The 18,722-nt window shown below is 36.7% G+C and overlaps 1 protein-coding gene and 1 pseudogene across 2 annotated transcripts in view; one reads left to right on the top strand and one right to left on the bottom strand.

The window, feature by feature from the left end:
- The window catches only part of RAB3GAP1 (RAB3 GTPase activating protein catalytic subunit 1), a 112,090-nt gene that overhangs the window by 72,250 nt on the left and 21,118 nt on the right, over nt 1-18,722 (top strand). For both annotated transcript variants that reach the window (XM_027561951.1, XM_027561959.1), the window contains exons 10-17: nt 4,039-4,107; nt 5,387-5,460; nt 7,974-8,066; nt 8,485-8,654; nt 11,270-11,359; nt 12,359-12,531; nt 13,878-13,932; nt 14,780-15,151. In XM_027561951.1, the coding sequence (XP_027417752.1) occupies nt 4,039-4,107; nt 5,387-5,460; nt 7,974-8,066; nt 8,485-8,654; nt 11,270-11,359; nt 12,359-12,531; nt 13,878-13,932; nt 14,780-15,151 (1,096 nt within the window). The remainder of the gene's footprint in view (nt 1-4,038; nt 4,108-5,386; nt 5,461-7,973; nt 8,067-8,484; nt 8,655-11,269; nt 11,360-12,358; nt 12,532-13,877; nt 13,933-14,779; nt 15,152-18,722) is intronic.
- Nucleotides 15,159-18,344, bottom strand: LOC113904879 (annotated as a pseudogene).

Below are 18,722 nucleotides of genomic sequence, written 5' to 3'. Positions count from 1 at the left end.
CTATCTCATTTGTTAAACTATTTGGTTATTTTAAAATATATATATTCACATTTTGTCGTTCAGTTGCTAAATTGTGTCCTACTCAGCGACCTCATTGACTGCAGCACGCCAGGCTTCCCTGTCTTTCACCATGTCCCGGAGTTTGCTCAAATTCATCATGTCCATTAAGTCAGTGATGCTATCTAACCATCTCATCCTCAGCTATCCTCTTCTCCTTTTGCCTTCTTTAATACTCTCACTTAAATGTAGAAATAATAATACTTTTCACTTAAAATCACTTAAGGGAGACGATAAAGTGGGTATCTTTTAAAATTGATATTTATTATATGTGCCAGACACTGTGCTAAGAGGAAGATCCTGAAGTAAGTAAAACTGACAGCTTCTGCCTTCTCGGCTTTTGTAGTCTAATTAAATAAAATAGATGAACTAATCACCTAAGTAAACTTAGAATTATAAATTATGGAATAATTTGAAGGAAAAGTATAGGTATGCCATCAGTAAAGTCTTCTCAAAGGAAAGGGTATTTACTCTGAGTCTCAATTAGGGAAGAATTTAGCCAGGCAGAGAATGAGAGAACGACCATTCCAGGTGCAGGGAAGAGCCTATGCAAAGCACCCTGATGCAGGAAACAGCTTGGAAAGTCTACGGAAGGAAACAAAAGGTGGCTATCATGGCTAGAATGTAGTGGGCAAGCAAGAAACGGTGTCAGAGTGGATACAGATAGAATTGTGGCTTCCAGTGGGGTCGTTTATTTGAATTTTACTTAGAGAAGATTCTAGGGGGAGAGCAATAAACTGACCTGATAGAAATGTGGAGGTTTTAATTGTTAAATATTTCTTCCAAATCTGTATCGTGATGAGGAGTCAGTCAGCAAAGGAACAAGTGATTGAAGAACACAGAAATAAGTTGAGGGTAAGATGGTGCATGTGGCACACCATTTAAATCAAACAGTGATTAGCAAATATTGTGGGCACAGTGCTTTTGAAAAGGCATCTTTAATAGTGAAAGAGTCAGTATCTTGTCTCATTGTCAAAGAAATTTTTCTATAGTTAGAGGGAGAGGAGAGGACTTAATCATAAAAGCTTAGGAATTGCATTTGAGGTTCATACTTTAAAAAATTCAGTAGTGGATAGTTTTAAATTTCCAATCATTCTAATCATTTAAACTATATGATATCACATATTATTTGCAGTCATTTTTTACCTTAATTAGTTTTATTATGAATAATAAATTCATGTTCAGTGCAGAGAAAATGTAAAAATGGGCAAAACCCCTATGTTTAGTAGTCACATTGTCTAGTGGCAAACTGTTTAATAGTCAACTCTAATTCAAGCGAAAAATCAGTTTTTTGGATAGATACTTAGTAACTCAAATGTTTAATTGGGACCATTGTAGAACCAGGCTCAGAAAATAGCCTTGAGCCAAGCCTGCCTAATTGTCTGGTTCATAACCCAGGTTACACTGCATTGTTGTGGAGTGCTGGCCCACTGTGAATTCCTAACTGTGCTTACAGATTCAGATTCTCAGACTAGAGTTGCCAGTTAGTCAAGTATCACCAAAGAGCAAAGAAATGAAGTAATTGACCCTTTTGACTTCTATATTCTCTGAACATAACAAGTGAGATCAGAATCTAGACAGGAGGAAAAAAAAATCGTTAAATTTATAATCACCTACTCATAGGTGCTCACTGACCACAGCTTGCTATATGTGCTTCCGACCATTTTTCATATATATGAATTAGGTGTGTATATGTACATGTTTATGTGTATATATGCAGCAGATCCCCCAACACCACCCTCAAGTTGATTTGCTAGGAGAACTTGTAGGACTCAATGTATAGCTGTGCTCATGCTTATTTACTAAGAAAAAGGATATGGTGCAAAAATCAGCAAAGGGAAAAGGCATATGGGGTGAGGTCCGGAGCAAATGAAGGACAAACTTCATCTTCCCATGTAGTCACACAGGACACATTCAGTTCCCCCAGCAATGAATTGTGACAGTATGTGTGAAAGGGTGTCTACCAGGGAAGCTCACTAGAGGCTCAGCACTTAGAAGTTTTAATCAGAGACTGGTCATGTAGGCACCCTCTGGCTAGCCTGTACCAGAAGGAAACCAGATATTTCCATCAACTGTGTTTTTGGCACAGGTAATTTAGGCACAGGGAATGATAGGAACCCTCCTGAAATTCAAGTTCCCAGATGCCAAACCAGGGACTAGCCTTGCAAGTAATCCTTTTTCAGTGTTAGGCCTGCTATGGTAACTCTTTTTTGCACAGTATTTATTTTATAAATATATGTCATCATACATTTTTTGTGGCTTGTTATTTTATAATTTTACATGAAAAGTTTCTGAAATTTAATTTTCATCTATAAAAAGAGGTCAGCAAACTATGACCTGTGGACCAAATCTGACCAGTGGCCTGTTTTTATATACATAATGAGCTACATTACCATAGTTTTAATGGGCTGAACTCTGGATGGTGAAACTGTAGCCCAAAAGACGTCCCTACAGTTAGCCCATGAATGTGCCCGGAATCTGTATGCACTGTGGATGGTCTTCACGGGGCTAGGTCTTGTTCACTCCATGCTCTTCTGATGTAATGGAGCTTAGGGATCTGCTCAGCCTCCAGCAGAGCCTGCACCAGGCTTCCAGCAGATCTGCTCAGAATTTGATGCCTCTTAGCCAATCTACCCTTCATGGGTCTCCACCAGGGAAAGCCACCCCAAGCACACCAAAGGCTCAGGGGGTGAAGTCTCAACCCAAGAAAATTATAGTAGAAATCATGCTCCCCAACCTCGTGAGACAGTGAGACTTCCCCTCCCAGATCTCCTTCATCAGGAAGACTGGTGATGGTCAACCTCAAGGTCAAGCTGCACCAGTGCCTCCAGATGATGGACCCCGAGAGTCTTAGAGAGCAGCTGTCCCCAACCTTTCTGGCACCAGAAATGGCTTTCATGGAAGACCAGGGTGGGAGGTGGTTTCAGGATGATTCAAGCACATGGCATTTATTATGTACTTTATTTTTATTATTACCTCAAATCCCTGGCTTGGGAAGATCCCTTGGAGAAGGGAATGGCAACCTACTCCAGTTTTCTTGCCTGGGAAATCCCGTGGACAGAGGAGCCTGGCAGGCTACAGTCCATGCGGTCACAAAGAGACACGACTCAGTGACTAAACAACAAGGGACTAAAAGTGGTTTTACATTGTTGAGGGTTTTAAAAGAAAAAAACAAGAATATAGCAAACTATTGATACATGGCCCATAAGAAGCACAAAATACTTCCCAGAGGATCCTTTGTAGACAAAGTATGCCAATTCCTGAACTATAAAAATAATATTTTCAAAATTGAGATATAACTTATGTACCATAAAAGTCACAATTTGAAAGTATACAAATTAGTGTTTTTAGGGTTCAGAGTTGTGCAACCATCGTTAGTATCTAATTCCACAACATTTTCATTACCCCAAAAAGAAACCCCTCACCTCTTAACTATCACTACCTCCACCTCACCCCCTGCCCCCGCCATCCCAGTCTCCCTAGGGCCTCTGGGTCTAGACTGATATTAATGTACTTTTTGCCTATATGGATTTGCCTTTTCCGGACATTTCATATGGGTTGGATTATACCATATGGGACCTTTTGTATCTGGCTGTTTTCACTTAGCATCTTTTAGAGGTTCATCCACATTGTAGTGTGAATCAGTGTATCATTGCTTTTTGTGGCCATATAATATGCTGTCCTATGGAATAGTGCTATGTTTTACTTAACTCATCAATTGACACACATTTGGTTTACTTACACTTTTTGGTTATTATGTATAGCATGGTTTTTTCTTGCAGACATTAATATAAATGTGCCACCATTTGCTAAACCAGGTGCTTACAGTTTTATTATATTACAAATCATGACCATTTTTAGCATACTTTTTGGGGCATATTTCCAGTTATTTACTGAGGATACAATTCTAGAAGTAGAATTGTTGAATCAGGTATATATACATTATTAAAGCTTACAGATATATTGTATGTTTTGTTTCAGTGAACTCCATTTAGCAACTACATGGCCCCACCTGACTGAAGGTATCATTGTGGATAATGATGTTTATTCGTAAGTATGTTAAAAATAGTACATTAAGAGTCACAGATTTCAAAAGTCTAACTGCCCAGTGGGTTAGCAATTTTTCTTTGAATCAATTTCTGATATGGTTGTTTGCTTTTGTTTTTAAAGATCAGTTTTTAGACTGACTGATGTATATTAGAAATGTGTTTTAAGCTGTGGACTTTGGAGACAGGATCCTTAGTTCCGGGGTAATGAGCAGTCTGCATCTTACTTGGGCTTAGCAAAGATGTCTCTAGTTAGTTTGGGAGTCAGTGCATAATTCTTTTGGACTTTGTGTAGCTGGTAAGAACATTTGATAAAGGACTTTGAAGAGATGATGGTCATTAAAAAATGTGGGAAGAACATTTGATTGTTAAATGCCATAAATAACAAAACATCCATATCATATACTCCTGTGCAATGGAAAAATTGCACAGGAAAAAATTGAAAATTGCAGTGAGCCCTATCCTAGAAGAATGTGAGGAAAGAGGAATGTAATTTTGGTATCTTCTCATGCTTGATGCAAAACTGTGAGAAATAGGACAGTTTTTTTTTTTTTTTTAAATAGTTAAAAGTGTTCTATTTTCTGATGGAAGAAGTAACACAAGCTTTTAAAATCAGATAATTTAGATGGGTATAAAGAAGAAAGATTACCTACAATTCTATTACTTAAAAAATTAGCAGTTAACATTTAAGGGTATTTCTATTTAAAGTATAAGTTTATATATTAATTTACTTTATTCATATAATACAGTTATTCATTGAATAGATGTAGATCTGTGTTGTCAATTTGTAAAGTACTGCATAATATCCCATTAAGTGAATGCAGCATAATCTGTTTAACTGAGAAAATGGGGCACTTGATCTTGTGGAAATTTTTATAGTTTTCTTTTTTATTAATAAATAGTATAATAAAAACAGATTAGGATTATTGTACATTTTTGCTTGTTTCTCATTTCTCATTTTGTTTCATTTATTCCTAAAATATTCTCATTAGGTTATCATTGTATGTTACCTGATCAGAATCATTTTTATGCTTTTTGATTAGTTTGTTCTGATTTTGGTTTTTCCTTTTGTACCTTTTTGTCTAAGAATTTTGTCTTAGGGTTTTATTTTTAAAAACTCACCTAAATGGTCTTCTGCATGTGAATAGCAGTAAGTTTAAGGGAGGCGAAATGGATTGCTTGTCCTTCTATATAATGTTTTCATTAAGACTGCATTTTGGTAAATTTATGAACCTTGCAGATTGCTATAAATAGGATCTTGTGTTTATCATTTTGCATTTTAGTGATTTGGATCCTATGCAGGCTCCCCATTGGTCTGTTAGAGTTCGAAAAGCTGATAATCCTCAGTGTTTACTAGGTAAGATACTTACGTTCCTTTCCTGAAATACCACGTATTTGTCTGTTCTCCAGATCAGGAACACTGGATATATTCTTTATACTTTATTTCACCTATCTGAAAATTTTTTTTAAGTTTTTTACATTGTGACCTTCTCAGTTAATATCATTAACAATTAATCTTTGTCAACAGCAGTGACTCCTTCTGGTTATTCTTAAATAATAATAGCAGACTTTTTGTCATTCAGTTTTAACCAGTCCATACCTCAAAATTCTCTTATGTTTCCCCAGGATCTGAGTTTTATTTTCCTAACGCTTTATGTGACTTCTTTTTTCCTTCTGTGGCATACTCTGCTTCTTCCATTCTGGTTAGTGGAACCCTTTTTGTCTTTTGTCATCCCTCTATGCTTGCAGTATATAATAGGATGAACACTGAATTTGATGGTCTTGTTAGAGCTTTCTGTAGGGCTCTGTACTGTATCTGCAGATATATTTTCTGATAGAGGAAAAGAGGTGTAAATAATCTTGTACATGTCATAGGGATATTTGAAATGAAATAACAGTATGTAGAAGTGAAAGTCAGTCGTGTCCAATTCTTTGCAACCCCATGGACTATACAGTCCATCAAATTCACCAGGCCAATACTGGAGTGGGTAGCCTTTCCCTTCTCCAGGGAATCTTCCCAACCCAGGGATCGAACCCAGGTCTCCTGCATTGCAAGCAGATTCTTTACCAGCTGAGCCACAAGGGAAGCCCAAGAATACTGGAATGGGTAGCCTATCCCTTCTCCAGCAGACCTTCCTGACCCAGGAATCAAACTGGGGTCTCCTGCATTGCAGGCAGATTCTTTACCAACTGAGGTATCAGGGAAACCCTGATATAACATTATAGAAATTTATTTCTAGAACATTTAGAACATATAGAACATTTCTGTAACATTATAGAAATGTTATAACATTATAGAAATACTTTAAAAACTATCATTCGCTCTTCAGGTCATAATTATTATATCCCATATCTAGAATTATCTTTCTCTTCCTGCTTTTGTAGATAATGTCTCTTTCATGAAGTCTTCTGAACCCATCTCCTCTTTCCAGTCTTTTTCTCTCTTATATTTAGTGGATGTGAAAATTATTTTTTCCATTTCTGTGTTCATCCATGCCACATTTATTTCATACAACGTGATACATTGTCATTCAGCTGATGGAGTTATTACTAAATATTTATTGATGACAGTATTGGGGCATTTCCGTAAAGCTTTTTTGCCTGAGCTCTGTGTCATTTGTCATGTTATTCATTAAATGCTAATTAGCATTTATGTATATAAGGTAAAATTCCTGCCATCTTTGTCTTGAGGTATAGGAAAGTAGTGAGGCTTCCTTGGTGGCTCAGTGGTAAAGAATCTGCCAGCCAATACAGGAGACATGGAAGACATGAGTTTGATCCCTGGGTTGGGAAGATACCCTGGAGAATAAATGGCTACCCACCAGTATTTGTGCCTAGGAAATTCCATGGACAGAGGAGCCTGGCAGGCTTTCTAGGAGGTTGCAGAGAGTCAGACATAACTTGGTGACTAAAACAATAAGAACATTGGGAGGTAGGTAGAGGGTTGATACAAAATGTTTTAGAGTTGGATAGACCTTGTTTTAAATCCTAGATCCACCAACTTCATGAGAAGAGATACTATTTATCTTATTCAGGCCAATAGTAAGTGCTTAATATTACTATGTCCAATTATTTTTCCTTTCATTCTAGAGGGAATTATAAGAAGAAACTTTTAATATCCTGGGACATACAGGGAAAGTAAAAGCAAGGCTACCTTTGAAATGGGATTAATTTTTTGCATTGGGTGGAGAAACTGAATGGTTCCTTTTCTTTGTTTTTTTTTTTTTTAATGTCAAACTTAATGCATTTTTATGACCATAATTGCAACAAGAGTGGCAAGTGTGTCTCATTTTTTTTATTCTGGGTCAAGACTAATCTCATGGGCCTGCTCAGATGTTAACCTCTTGACTGGAAGGGCAGGTAGATCATGCAAGAGTTCAATTTTTTTTTTAATTTCTATGAGAATATAGTTGCTTTATAATGTGTTTCTGTTGTACAGCATAGTGAATCAGTTACATGTATACATATATCTCTTCTTTTTAAAATTTCTTTCCTACTTAGATCAGTGCAGAGCACTGAGTAGAGTTCCCTTGAATGTTTTTATTTTTTCTGCCATATGTTGAAAGTGAAAGCGAAGTCGCTCAGTCATGTCTGACTCTTTGTGACCCTATGGACTACATCCTGCCAGGGTCCTCCATCCATGGGATTTTCCAGGCAAGAATACTGGAGTGGGTTGCCATTTCCTTCTCCAGGACATCTTCCCGACCCAGGGGTTGAACTCAGGTCTCCCGCACCACAGACTCTACCATCTGAGCCACCAGGGAAGCAATATGTTAGTTAATAGCTTTTGTGAGAAGACATGTATCTTTATTTATAGGACTGACTTCTTTCAGTTACATTTCAAAAATGAGTAACGTTTTTTCTGTGTAGGTGATTTTGTCACTGAATTTTTTAAAATTTGCCGTCGAAAGGAGTCAACTGATGAGATTCTTGGACGATCCACATTTGAGGAAGAAGGGAGAGGTGACTTACCTTTTTCTTTTTTTTAAAGTTATTTTCAAATGTCTAACTCTTTCACACATTTTCCAGCAACTTTTCATCTGTTCTTCTCATTCAGGTTATATTAGGGAATCAAGTTTTGATGAACTGAACAGCTCCCATTTTCTCTTGGCTATACCCTGAGCTTAAAACATTGTGTGATTAATAAGAAAATGTAAGATATTTTAAAAAACAGTTTTAGAGGTTTATTTTTGAAGTTCCTGGGCAGAAATTGTTACACCTTTATTAATCATGCATTCATATAAAGTTGAACATGTGTATTAATGAAAAGTCACTGATGAAAAGAGTGACTAAAGTATTCTGTACAGTCATCAGTTTATTCATCACTTTGACCTGCTAGGGTTGGTGATGTAATATGTATTCATTTCTATTCTTTTTATAGAAATTGCTGATATAACTCATGCTTTGTCAAAGTTGACAGAGCCTGCACCAGTTCCAATTCATAAATTATCAGTCTCTAACATGGTGCACACTGCAAAGAAGAAAATACGGAAACACAGAGGTGTAGAAGAATCACCACTGAATAATGATGTCCTCAATACTATTCTCTTGGTAACTAAATGTAATGTTTTTATGTGTCTGTATGTGCACTCATTTATTATCTATACAGTCCCATCTGTGTGGCAGGTACTGGATGGGGATATAAAATGAGTAAAACACAGTCTCCACATTCAGAGTTGCCACTGGTGTAGTGGGAATAAGAAAAATGAACAGTAATTACAATACCATGTTACATGTAAGAATTCTGGCAAAGGGCCTGTGAGAACACAGCAGAGGGGTGCATCTGTCTGAGCAGTGGGAATCAGGGAGAGCTTCATAAAGAGGGGACAATTGAGCTAGTCATAAATGGATGAAGGTTTAGAAGTGGATGAATTGCAGAGGCCTGAGAGAGCATGTCGGATAATCTGGTAGATTGCAGGGTACTTCCCAGAGGCGGGTCAGGGATGAGACTGGAGAGTAGCTGGTGAAGTGCTTGCTGAAGCATGGGACTTCGGTTTAATGCCATTTTAAGCAGGAGGTTGACATGATCAAAATGGTATTCTTGAAAACTTTATAGCAAGTACTAGAAGGGGCTAGGGTGTCTCCTAGGTATAGGTTGGTGGAACGGGTCCAGCCAAGGAACCATACACACCAGGGTTAATCTTGATTTGTTGTTTGACTTTGAACAAGCCATTTAAGTTCAGTTTCTTCATCTGAAGTGAATCTAATAAAAGCCTGTGAGGTTGTTGGACGGATTAAAGGACCTTCTGTTACACTGGTGTTTAATAGAACTTTGCTGCTGCTGCTGCTAAGTCACTTCAGTCATGTCCGACTCTGTGCAGCCCCATAGACGGCAGCCCACCAGGCTTCCCCGTCCCTGGGATTCTCCAGGCAAGAACACTGGGTTGCCATTTCCTTCTCCAGTGCATGAAAGTGAAAAAATAAAGTGAAGTTGCTCAGTCATGTCTGACTCTAGCGACTCCATGGACTACAGCCTTTCAGGCTCCTCTGTCCATGGGATTTTCCAGGCAGAAGTACTGGAGTAGGGTGCCATTGCCTTCTCTGAGAACTTTGCTAAATGATAGCTATCCTTACTATAATTGTAGTTACAATCTTACTTCTGACAACCTGTGCATTAAGACAGTCTTGGGAAAAACCTTTAAGAGTAGTGCAATGAAAAGAATATAGGACTTGAAAACTTGAAGTTAATTTTAGCCCTGCTGTTTATCTGAGCAAGACTTTTAGCCAGATTTTTAGTTCGTTTATTTGCAAGAGATGTGGGCACTGATATATAGCTCACGTAGTGGTATGAAAATAGGATACTGTGTATAAACATGCTTACTAGTGGATGTTGACACTTGGTTGTTCCTCTCCTTAAGAAGAAAAATCTCTTCAACATGTTCTGTCAGTTCAGTTCAGTTCAGTTCAGTTGCTCAGTCGTGTCCAACTCTTTGCAACCCCATGAATCACAGCACGCCAGGCTTCCCTGTCCATCACCAGCTCCTGGAGTTCAATGAGACTCACGTCCATCGAGTCAGTGATGCCATCCAGCCATCTCATCCTCTGTCATCCCCTTCTCTTCCTGCCCCCAATCCCTCCCAGCATCAAGGTCTTTCCCAGTGAGTCAACTCTTTGCATGAGGTGGCCGAAGTATTGGAGTTTAAGTTTCAGCATCAGTCCTTCCAATGAACACCCAGGACTGATCTCCTTTAGGATGGACTGATTGGATCTCCTTGCAGTTCAAGGGACTCTCAAGAGTCTTCTCCAATACCATAGTCCAAAAGCATCAATTCTTCAGCACTCAGCTTTCTTCACAGTCCAACTCTCACGACCATACATGACCACTGGAAAAATCTCTTCAACATGTTCTGTTCAGTTCAGTTCTGTAGTACATGGCGAAGTATGCAAAGGAATCACAAGTCAGCGGTACCACAAAACACTTGGGGAGATTAGTGATTAAAGGATTGAAAGTATATTTCGGTAAAGAAGGCCCCTTCTTAAGGATATATCCTTAAGAGATTTTATTCCAATTATGTAGCTCAGTTGTATGCACTGCAGTTTTTTTTAACCACTCTGCATACCCTCACATATGCACCCTCACCCTCACATAAATCCTCACATGTATTAACAGAAATCATGTAGAAAAGATTCATCGGTCATTACATGTTTAGTCTGCTTCCCACTTTATCTTACGAGATACTCTGTAAGTATCTCATAAGATAAAATTATGGGTCTTTAATGTCATACTTGCAGCATTTCATATATGAAAACCTGTGGGTTGTATTTCTCTATGGAGCCTCACAAATGTTTGGGTATTTCCAGTTTTTCTTTTATAATTTTATCTATTTAATAATAACACTTTTTAAAAAATTTAATGACCTTGGATGAGCCTGAAATCATGGTATACAGATTCTGGTTTTGCATTCTGTGAACTAAACAATTAACAGAACCTTGTGGTTACATTTAAGAAAAATCTGATTTTAAAATTGACTAGTCACTCTGTTTTTTGGAGAAAAATAGAAAATATTTGAGATAGTGTAGAACCAACTGGCTGATACAGTAAGAGCATTCTCATTGTTTTAAAACCATAAGCATTAAAATGTCAAATGGTGTTTATAAAAGTTACAAAAGTCTGCAAAGTAAGAAATTTCATTGAAAATGTGATTATTTTCTTTCTTTCCCATAAGTTCTTATTCCCTGATGCTGCTTCTGAGAAACCATTAGATGGGACTTCTTCAACAGACAATAGTAATCCTCCACTAGAGAGTGAAGAATATGTAAGTTAATGTTAAATATTTAAAATGCATTGAATTTCTAGGGATTTTGCTATATTTCTAGCAACAGTCATGAAATCTACTTCACAAGAATGGCTACTGTAAACAGTTTTATATCTCTATACCTGTCATTTAAGCTCTTCCTCAGTTTAACAAAGACTTGGATGAGGAAAACGTGATAATTTTCTAGCATTCACTATAAAACTTTCTCTGTTGTGAAATAAGGATCTTTTTATTGTAAAAATCACCTTAGGAAAACTTGAGTGATGATTATGGCCTCCATTCAGTGACCTACTATAGAACGTTAACATAGATACATATTTTGGGTAAAAGAAGTTTTCTGGAAATAATGAAAAAATATACTGTGTATGGTTATAGGCTGTCCTTTAGTTTAAACTTTTCATAAGTCATCAAATTTATGTTTTGCAATGGATTCTTCTTTATATTTCAAAACTAGATAGAGGGTAGAAAATTCTTTAATTGAAGTAATGTGTAAAATTAAGTATAATTTTCATATTTTCCTTTTTGAAGTCTTTGATAAGTTGAGAAATAAGTTTAAATTGTGTAGAGATATATCAAATTGTTAATACTGTTAGAAAGTGATATCATGAAGTGAGAGGGAAAAGCAGGGCTTTTCATTTTTAGTTTATACAGTTCTGATTTTATGTTTTTGGTTTTGGCAAGTGCGTATTCATTTGTAATTATAAGATTTTTATAACACATGAAATTTAGAGTATATCTTAAAGATTTCACAGAAGAAACTGAAAGCTGTACCTTTAGCCTTACTAAAATGTAGTGTCACTTTTTGATCCTTGTAGAGATCTTGAAAACATGGAGCTGCCTAAAAAAAATTTAGGCAATAATGTTTTAGACAGTTGATAAAAGCCTGGCTGTTAGGATAGATTAATTTCAGGTATTAAAATCTCTGCTTACACAGTTTCTGATTATACATGTAAATATATTGGTAACAAGTTTTTTTTGTTTCTATTTTGTTAAATTTAGAATCTCTACAATCAGTTCAAATCTGCACCGTCTGATAGTTTAACATACAAGTTGGCTTTGTGTCTTTGTATGATCAATTTCTACCATGGAGGACTGAAAGGAGTGGCACATCTCTGGCAGGAATTTGTTCTTGAAATGCGTTTCAGATGGGAAAACAACTTTCTGATTCCAGGGTAATAATTTCAATTCCCGATTGTAGAGATAGTATTTTTATTTGTTCACAAAATTTGACTTCTGACTCATTAATTCTCCTCTTGTAGGAAATCTGCCCCAAGAAAATGGTAAGAAACTTAAGATATGATTTCTGTTCATTGGTGTTCACTATAATAGGAAGAAAAAGTTAATCTAATTATCAGACATTAATTTAGTTCAGTCGCTCAGTCGTCTCTGACTCTTTGTGACCCCATGAACTGCAGCACGCCAGGCTTCCCTGTCCATCACCAACTCCCGGAGTCTACTCAAACTCATGTCCATTGGGTCGGTGATGCCATCTGACCATCTCATCCTCTGTTGTCCCCTTCTCCTCCAGCCTTAGATCTTTCCTAGCATCAGGGTCTTTTTCAATAAAGAGTGGTTAAATAAATCATCATGTATTTCTATAATGGAGAGTTTTTTCCCAAGAATCCCTGTTAACATAGAAGATGATCGCAGTATTTGTGGTAAAGTAGACTATAGTGTTATGTATACAGTGCTTTCAACTATGCTGATAGAGAATATTAGAAAATATAAAGAATATATATAGAAATATGTATAGAAAAATAATGAAAAAGAAATACAACAAAATGTTAACAGTAGTTTAGTTGGAGGGAAAACATCTTTATAGAATTCAGAAGTTTGGGTGTTAAATATTACCTATAAATTTTTTATATAGCTTATGTTGACATTTCATTTAAAGGGTTTAGCATATATATTGATACTGTATAGGTTACTGTTCATTTGCCCATCCTACTCAAACTAAGGGAGGAGAATCATGATATTGGTAATACAAAATGGTAACTGATCCAAAAATGTTTACTCCTAAGTCATTTGCCAGCCTCTACTTAACTGGATTCTCTCTTGGCTAATTATTGGGAACCACCTCATTTAGATTAGAGGAAATCCAGGCTCCCTTCAGCAAAAGAGAGGTGGAGATCAATGGATTTTATATTGAGAATCTACCATAATGATTGAGAACTGAATAAATAGTATAACTTCCTTTGTAGTGTTTGAAAAACTGCATGCTAGCTACTTCCTAGGGTGGATTTCAAGGCTTTACATTTTTTAAGTTTCTGTTAGCTTGAGAGCTATCACTACTTTGCTGTTGCGTTTTGTCTCTTGTACTTGCTGTTGGTAAATTATGGACTAGGAGAATAAAATAAATTTTGATCTTTTAATTTTATTTGCTCCATCTAAGTTGCCTAATCTGTAGAAGTCTAGTTTTGCTTTCTTATCTATGTGATTTAAATATATGGTAGTATAAAAATACGCATATCTGAAGCAATTCTACTGATAAGCTTTTTTCTATTACTTTACTTGATAGATTAGCAAGTGGACCTCCAGATCTGAGATGCTGTTTACTGCATCAGAAGCTACAGGTAAAAATTTCCCAGTGGCAGTATATAATTTGTGACAGTGGTTAGGTCAAGTTATTCTGACATTAAATATAATAATAGATTATAGGCTGTTTTCATTGTGCTGCTGTAGGTTACTTAAGTCACTGTCATTCACACCAAGGTCCAGGGAAAGGGTGGAGACTGAAAATAAAATACTCAGGCAGTGGATAAATTTTTACTGTAACTGTCACTGGTGGAACAGCAATTTCCTCAGTCCTTGTCCTTGCAAAGGAAAAAATTCATTCAGGAGATATAGAGCAGTTTTAAGCAGCAGCAGTTTTGTTAAGCAAAGAGAAAATAAGCTGTCATGAAAGGATGAGAATGGGTAGTCTAGAAACCAGAAACCGCCCTGAAGTGGGGGTAGGGTTGGTTTTTAAGAGTGGTGGAAATTCTCTTCCTGTGTCTTGTGTTATTTGACAAGTTGATTGACAGCTTTAGCTTATATAACTTGTATCCTTGTGCACAGGTGCTTACCCATAAGCACCCAAGCAAAACCCACAGAGGGCGGGCAAAAACTGCAATGCTGGTTTATTACAAACACAGTGTAATGAGCCCTGGGTTATTACTTGCAGTCACCTTTTAGGTCTTGGTGCCCTTGTGCTGGCAGTTTTTGTCTAGCTTTCGCCTAATAAGGCTGGTAACTTAGGGATCCTTGACCACAAAAGCAAGGGTCTCTGGGTATATTCTGATCACCAGTGTCCAGGATGGGGAAGGAAGAATAACTCTGTCCAGGATATGGCTGGTACCCATGCATGTCTAACTAACAATTCATATATAATAATAAATATAATAATAAAATAATAAATAATTTTGTTTCTCTTTTCTTAAGATGTTAAATTGTTGTATTGAAAGAAAGAAGGCACGTGATGAGGGGAGAAAGACAAGTCCTTCAGATAATGTGACTAATACATATTCAGGGGATGCTGGAAAATCTGGAGATCAGCTGGGGCCAGATAATTTGAGAGAGACAGATAAGGACAAAGGAGAGGTGGGAAAATCATGGGATTCTTGGAGTGACAGCGAGGAAGAGTTTTTTGAATGCCTAAGTGATACTGAAGAACTTAAGGGAAATGGACAAGAGAGTGGCAAGAAAGGAGGACCTAAGGAGATGGCAAGTTTAAAGCCAGAAGGACGACTCCATCAGCATGGGAAACTCACACTGCTACATAATGGAGAACCTCTCTACATTCCAGTGACCCAGGTGGGACGGGGACTGGTTCTTTAAATTGTGTTGTTGTTGTTGTTGTTATTGTTGTTTACATAACTTTATCCTAGTAGGAGATGATTACTTCGGATAAAGGCACTTCTTTAAACAGTCTGTGTCTAAAGATCTATAGATTTGAAATCTAAATAAACTATTGGAGTTTTTAGGTCTACTATTTGTGCAACTAAGAAATGTTTTGAAGTTTCAGTAGATAGTACTTCATCATGTATACAGTGACCTGTTAGTTCTTCAGGTGTTTAAAAAAAATCCAAAAATATTGGTGGGAAGAACAAAAGTAAAAATGCTTGATTTGTGTAATTAGTTCTTATCTGTTCAATATATAGTTTGAACACATTTTATACCCTTAGGGAGTGGAATAGCAATAGCTCAAGACCTAAGGAAGAGCAATGGTTTTTGGATTTTTTGGGGGTTTTTTTGCGTAGGTAATAAGTGAGTATATTTTATTGTGAAAATCTCAATCTAGAAAAAGTGAAAGTCACCACCCATTAATTCCAGGTCTTATCTGTATAAATAACCATTATTATTGGTTTGGATTATAGTTTTCTATACCTATTTCTATGCATTGATGTATGTATACATATGCATATGATACACAGTTTTGTGGATTTTTAAAAATCTGTGTATTGATATGTAGCTTTTTAACCTAAAAGCTTGAAGATCTCTTCATGTCATTACATACAGGTCTACTTCATCTCTTTAATTGCTGTATAATATTCCACAGGATGGAAGAGCCATAGTTTTATTCTTCCTCTCTTAATGCATAATATGTTATTTGAAGCTTATTGCTATTATCATGCTACAGTATAAATTCTTGTTTTTCAGTATTATCTGTTTCACATATGAGTGTTTCTCCAAGGGAGAAATGGAATTTCTATATAAACAAATATATAAGATATAAAATTCCTCTTCAAAAGGGCTGTACCTACTTTATACCCCATCATTGATGAGTATAGGAATAAGGGAATACCACTATCTCCCCAACTTTGTTTTCATACTTCCTTCCTTCCATAAATATGTGTTGAGTACCTAGTATATGTTAGCCACTGTCTTGGGACTATAGGATTTTAGTAGCAAAATTATATAGTACACTTCTTGAGCTCATGTTACTTGTATTCATATTTTATTTAATTTTTTATAAAAAACTGATATTACCAGTCATAAAAGCTTTTGCCAGTATGATGGGCAGAAGTGGTATCTCAATGTTCTAGATTGTATTCCTCTGATTTTGATGAACCTTAGCGTCTTCTTAGTATGTTTCCAGCCTATAAGTTGCATTCCATTTTTCCTTTAGGTTGATGTTCTATTCTTATTGATTTATATGATTCCTTTATATTTTAAATATAAATAATCTGTTATATACATTGTATATGTTTTCTCCTAGTTATTTTAAAAACATGTCTATGTACTTACCTATTGAATTATAAATTATAACTAAAGTGCACGAACTTCAAGTGATTAGTTTGAGTTTTTTCATATTTAGATACCCATTTAACTACTACTCATATCAAGACACAGAAAATTCTCATCATCCTAGAATAGCAATGATCAATAGAACTTTCTTTGAAGATGAACATGAGTATTTTGTGCTCTCCAGTATTATAGCCATTATCTATCTATATGTACTATGTTATATAACTTCCCTATATTATTATTTTTATTGTACACGGTTTATAATTCAAGGGCCAGAGCTTTCTCCCAGACTCAAGTTTATAAATTCTCAATTGACTTGTGAGGCCAGTAGGAGTACTTCTTGTCTAATTTGGTTTCTGGAGAGACTTCATTCAAGTCCTTAGTGGTCAGCTGATCAAATGGATTTATGTTCCTCATCTTCTCCAACTCTTTCTCATAGTCCTAAATCCTGGTCTTTGGGAGAGACAAAACCTCAGCACAGCTTTTCACATCTTCTTTTCTTCAGCATCCACCTGGGCAGTGTATTAATCCTCTGATATAGGAACCTTTGGACTTCCTTGGTCTCTCAGCTGGTAAAGAATCTGCCTGCAATGCAAGAGACCCTGGTTCGATTCCTGAGTCAGGAAGATCCCCTGGAGAAGGGATCGGCTACCCACTCCAGTATTCTTGGGCTTCCCTGGGAGCTCAGTGGGTAAAGAGTCCATGTGCAATGCTGGAGACCTGAGTTCTATCCCTGGGTTGGGAAGCTCCCCTGGAGGAGGGCATGGCAACTCCAGTATTCTTGCCTGGAGAATCCCCATGGACAGAGGAGTCTGGCAGGCTACAATCCGTGGGGTTGCAAAGAGCTGGACTGAGCAACTAAGCACAGCAGAACCTTTAGGGCATTAAACTTCTTCTCAAAGTCATTCACCAAGCTAGCTTTTGCCACGTTTGCCTTGTATAAGCCCAGTCGATGGCAGGTGGCTTCTCAGGCAGAGTAGCCAACCTGAAAGTGAGGGTCTTATTCCAGGACTTCAAGGAGTTAGCCACGGCCTTCTGGTTTTGGGGGATGATCTCCCCAAAAGCTATCTAGTCAGTGGCTTTTAGAGCAAGTTTCCATCCAGCCATCTTAAGAACCTTCACCAGCCCCAGGTGGCCCACTAATTGGAGGATAATTGTTTCACAATATTGTGTTAGTTTCTGCCATATATCAGCATGAATCAGCCATAGGTATACATATGTCCACTCCCTTCTCAGTACTCTTCATAATTTCAATCATTTTAATTTTTGCCTTTCTGGTGGTGGTTTGGTACTATCTCATGTTTTCATTTCTCTGATGAATAATAATACTGAATACATTTTCATATATTTATTGCCCATTTGGATGTTTTCCTGGTGAAGTGCCTGTTCAAGACCTTTACCTATTTTTCAAAGTTAGTTGTCTTTTTTCTTATTGTTTTAAAAGAATTCTTCACATATTTTCAATCTGAGTCCTTAATTATATGTGTATATGTGTGTGTGTATGTGTGTATATATATATATATGTAACAGTTTCTCCTAGTCTGTGCATTGCTTATTCACTTTCTTAATGATGCTTTTTGTTGAATAGATATTCTTAATTTTAATAAAGTCTGATCTACCAATGTTTTTCTAATGTAGATACTGCTTTTGTGTCCCATTAAGAAATTAACTACCCTGAGGTCCTGGAGATACTCTGGTGTTTCCTTCTGGAAGGTTTATAGGTTTGCCCATCATATTTATGCTTGTGATCCATCTTAGATTGACTGTGCTTGGTGTGAGGAAGAGGTTAAGATTCTCTTTTTCTGTAAGGATGTATAGTTGTTCTCCAACACCATTATTAAAAAGACCTACCTTTTTCCATAGAGTGGCAGTGATGTTTTTGTCATAAATCATGTGACTGTATGTGTGTTGGTTTATTTCTGGACTGTTCTGTTAGTCCCTTTGTTTATCCTTGTGTCAGTAATGTACTGTTGTTATTACTGTAGCTTTATAAAAATCTTTCTGTCTTATAGTATAACTTTTCTGACTTTGTTCTTCAAGATTATCTTGGCTAGTCTTTTCATTTTTATGTAAATTTGGGAAACTATCCATTTCCACATACAAAATTATCCTGTTGAGATTTTAATTTATCAGATTT

Source organism: Bos indicus x Bos taurus, chromosome 2 (genome assembly GCF_003369695.1).
Source record: "Bos indicus x Bos taurus breed Angus x Brahman F1 hybrid chromosome 2, Bos_hybrid_MaternalHap_v2.0, whole genome shotgun sequence".
Taxonomy (NCBI): Eukaryota; Metazoa; Chordata; class Mammalia; order Artiodactyla; family Bovidae; genus Bos; species Bos indicus x Bos taurus.
The sequence above is the reverse complement of the archived record's forward strand: the minus strand, read 5'-3'. Positions and strand labels throughout refer to the sequence as shown.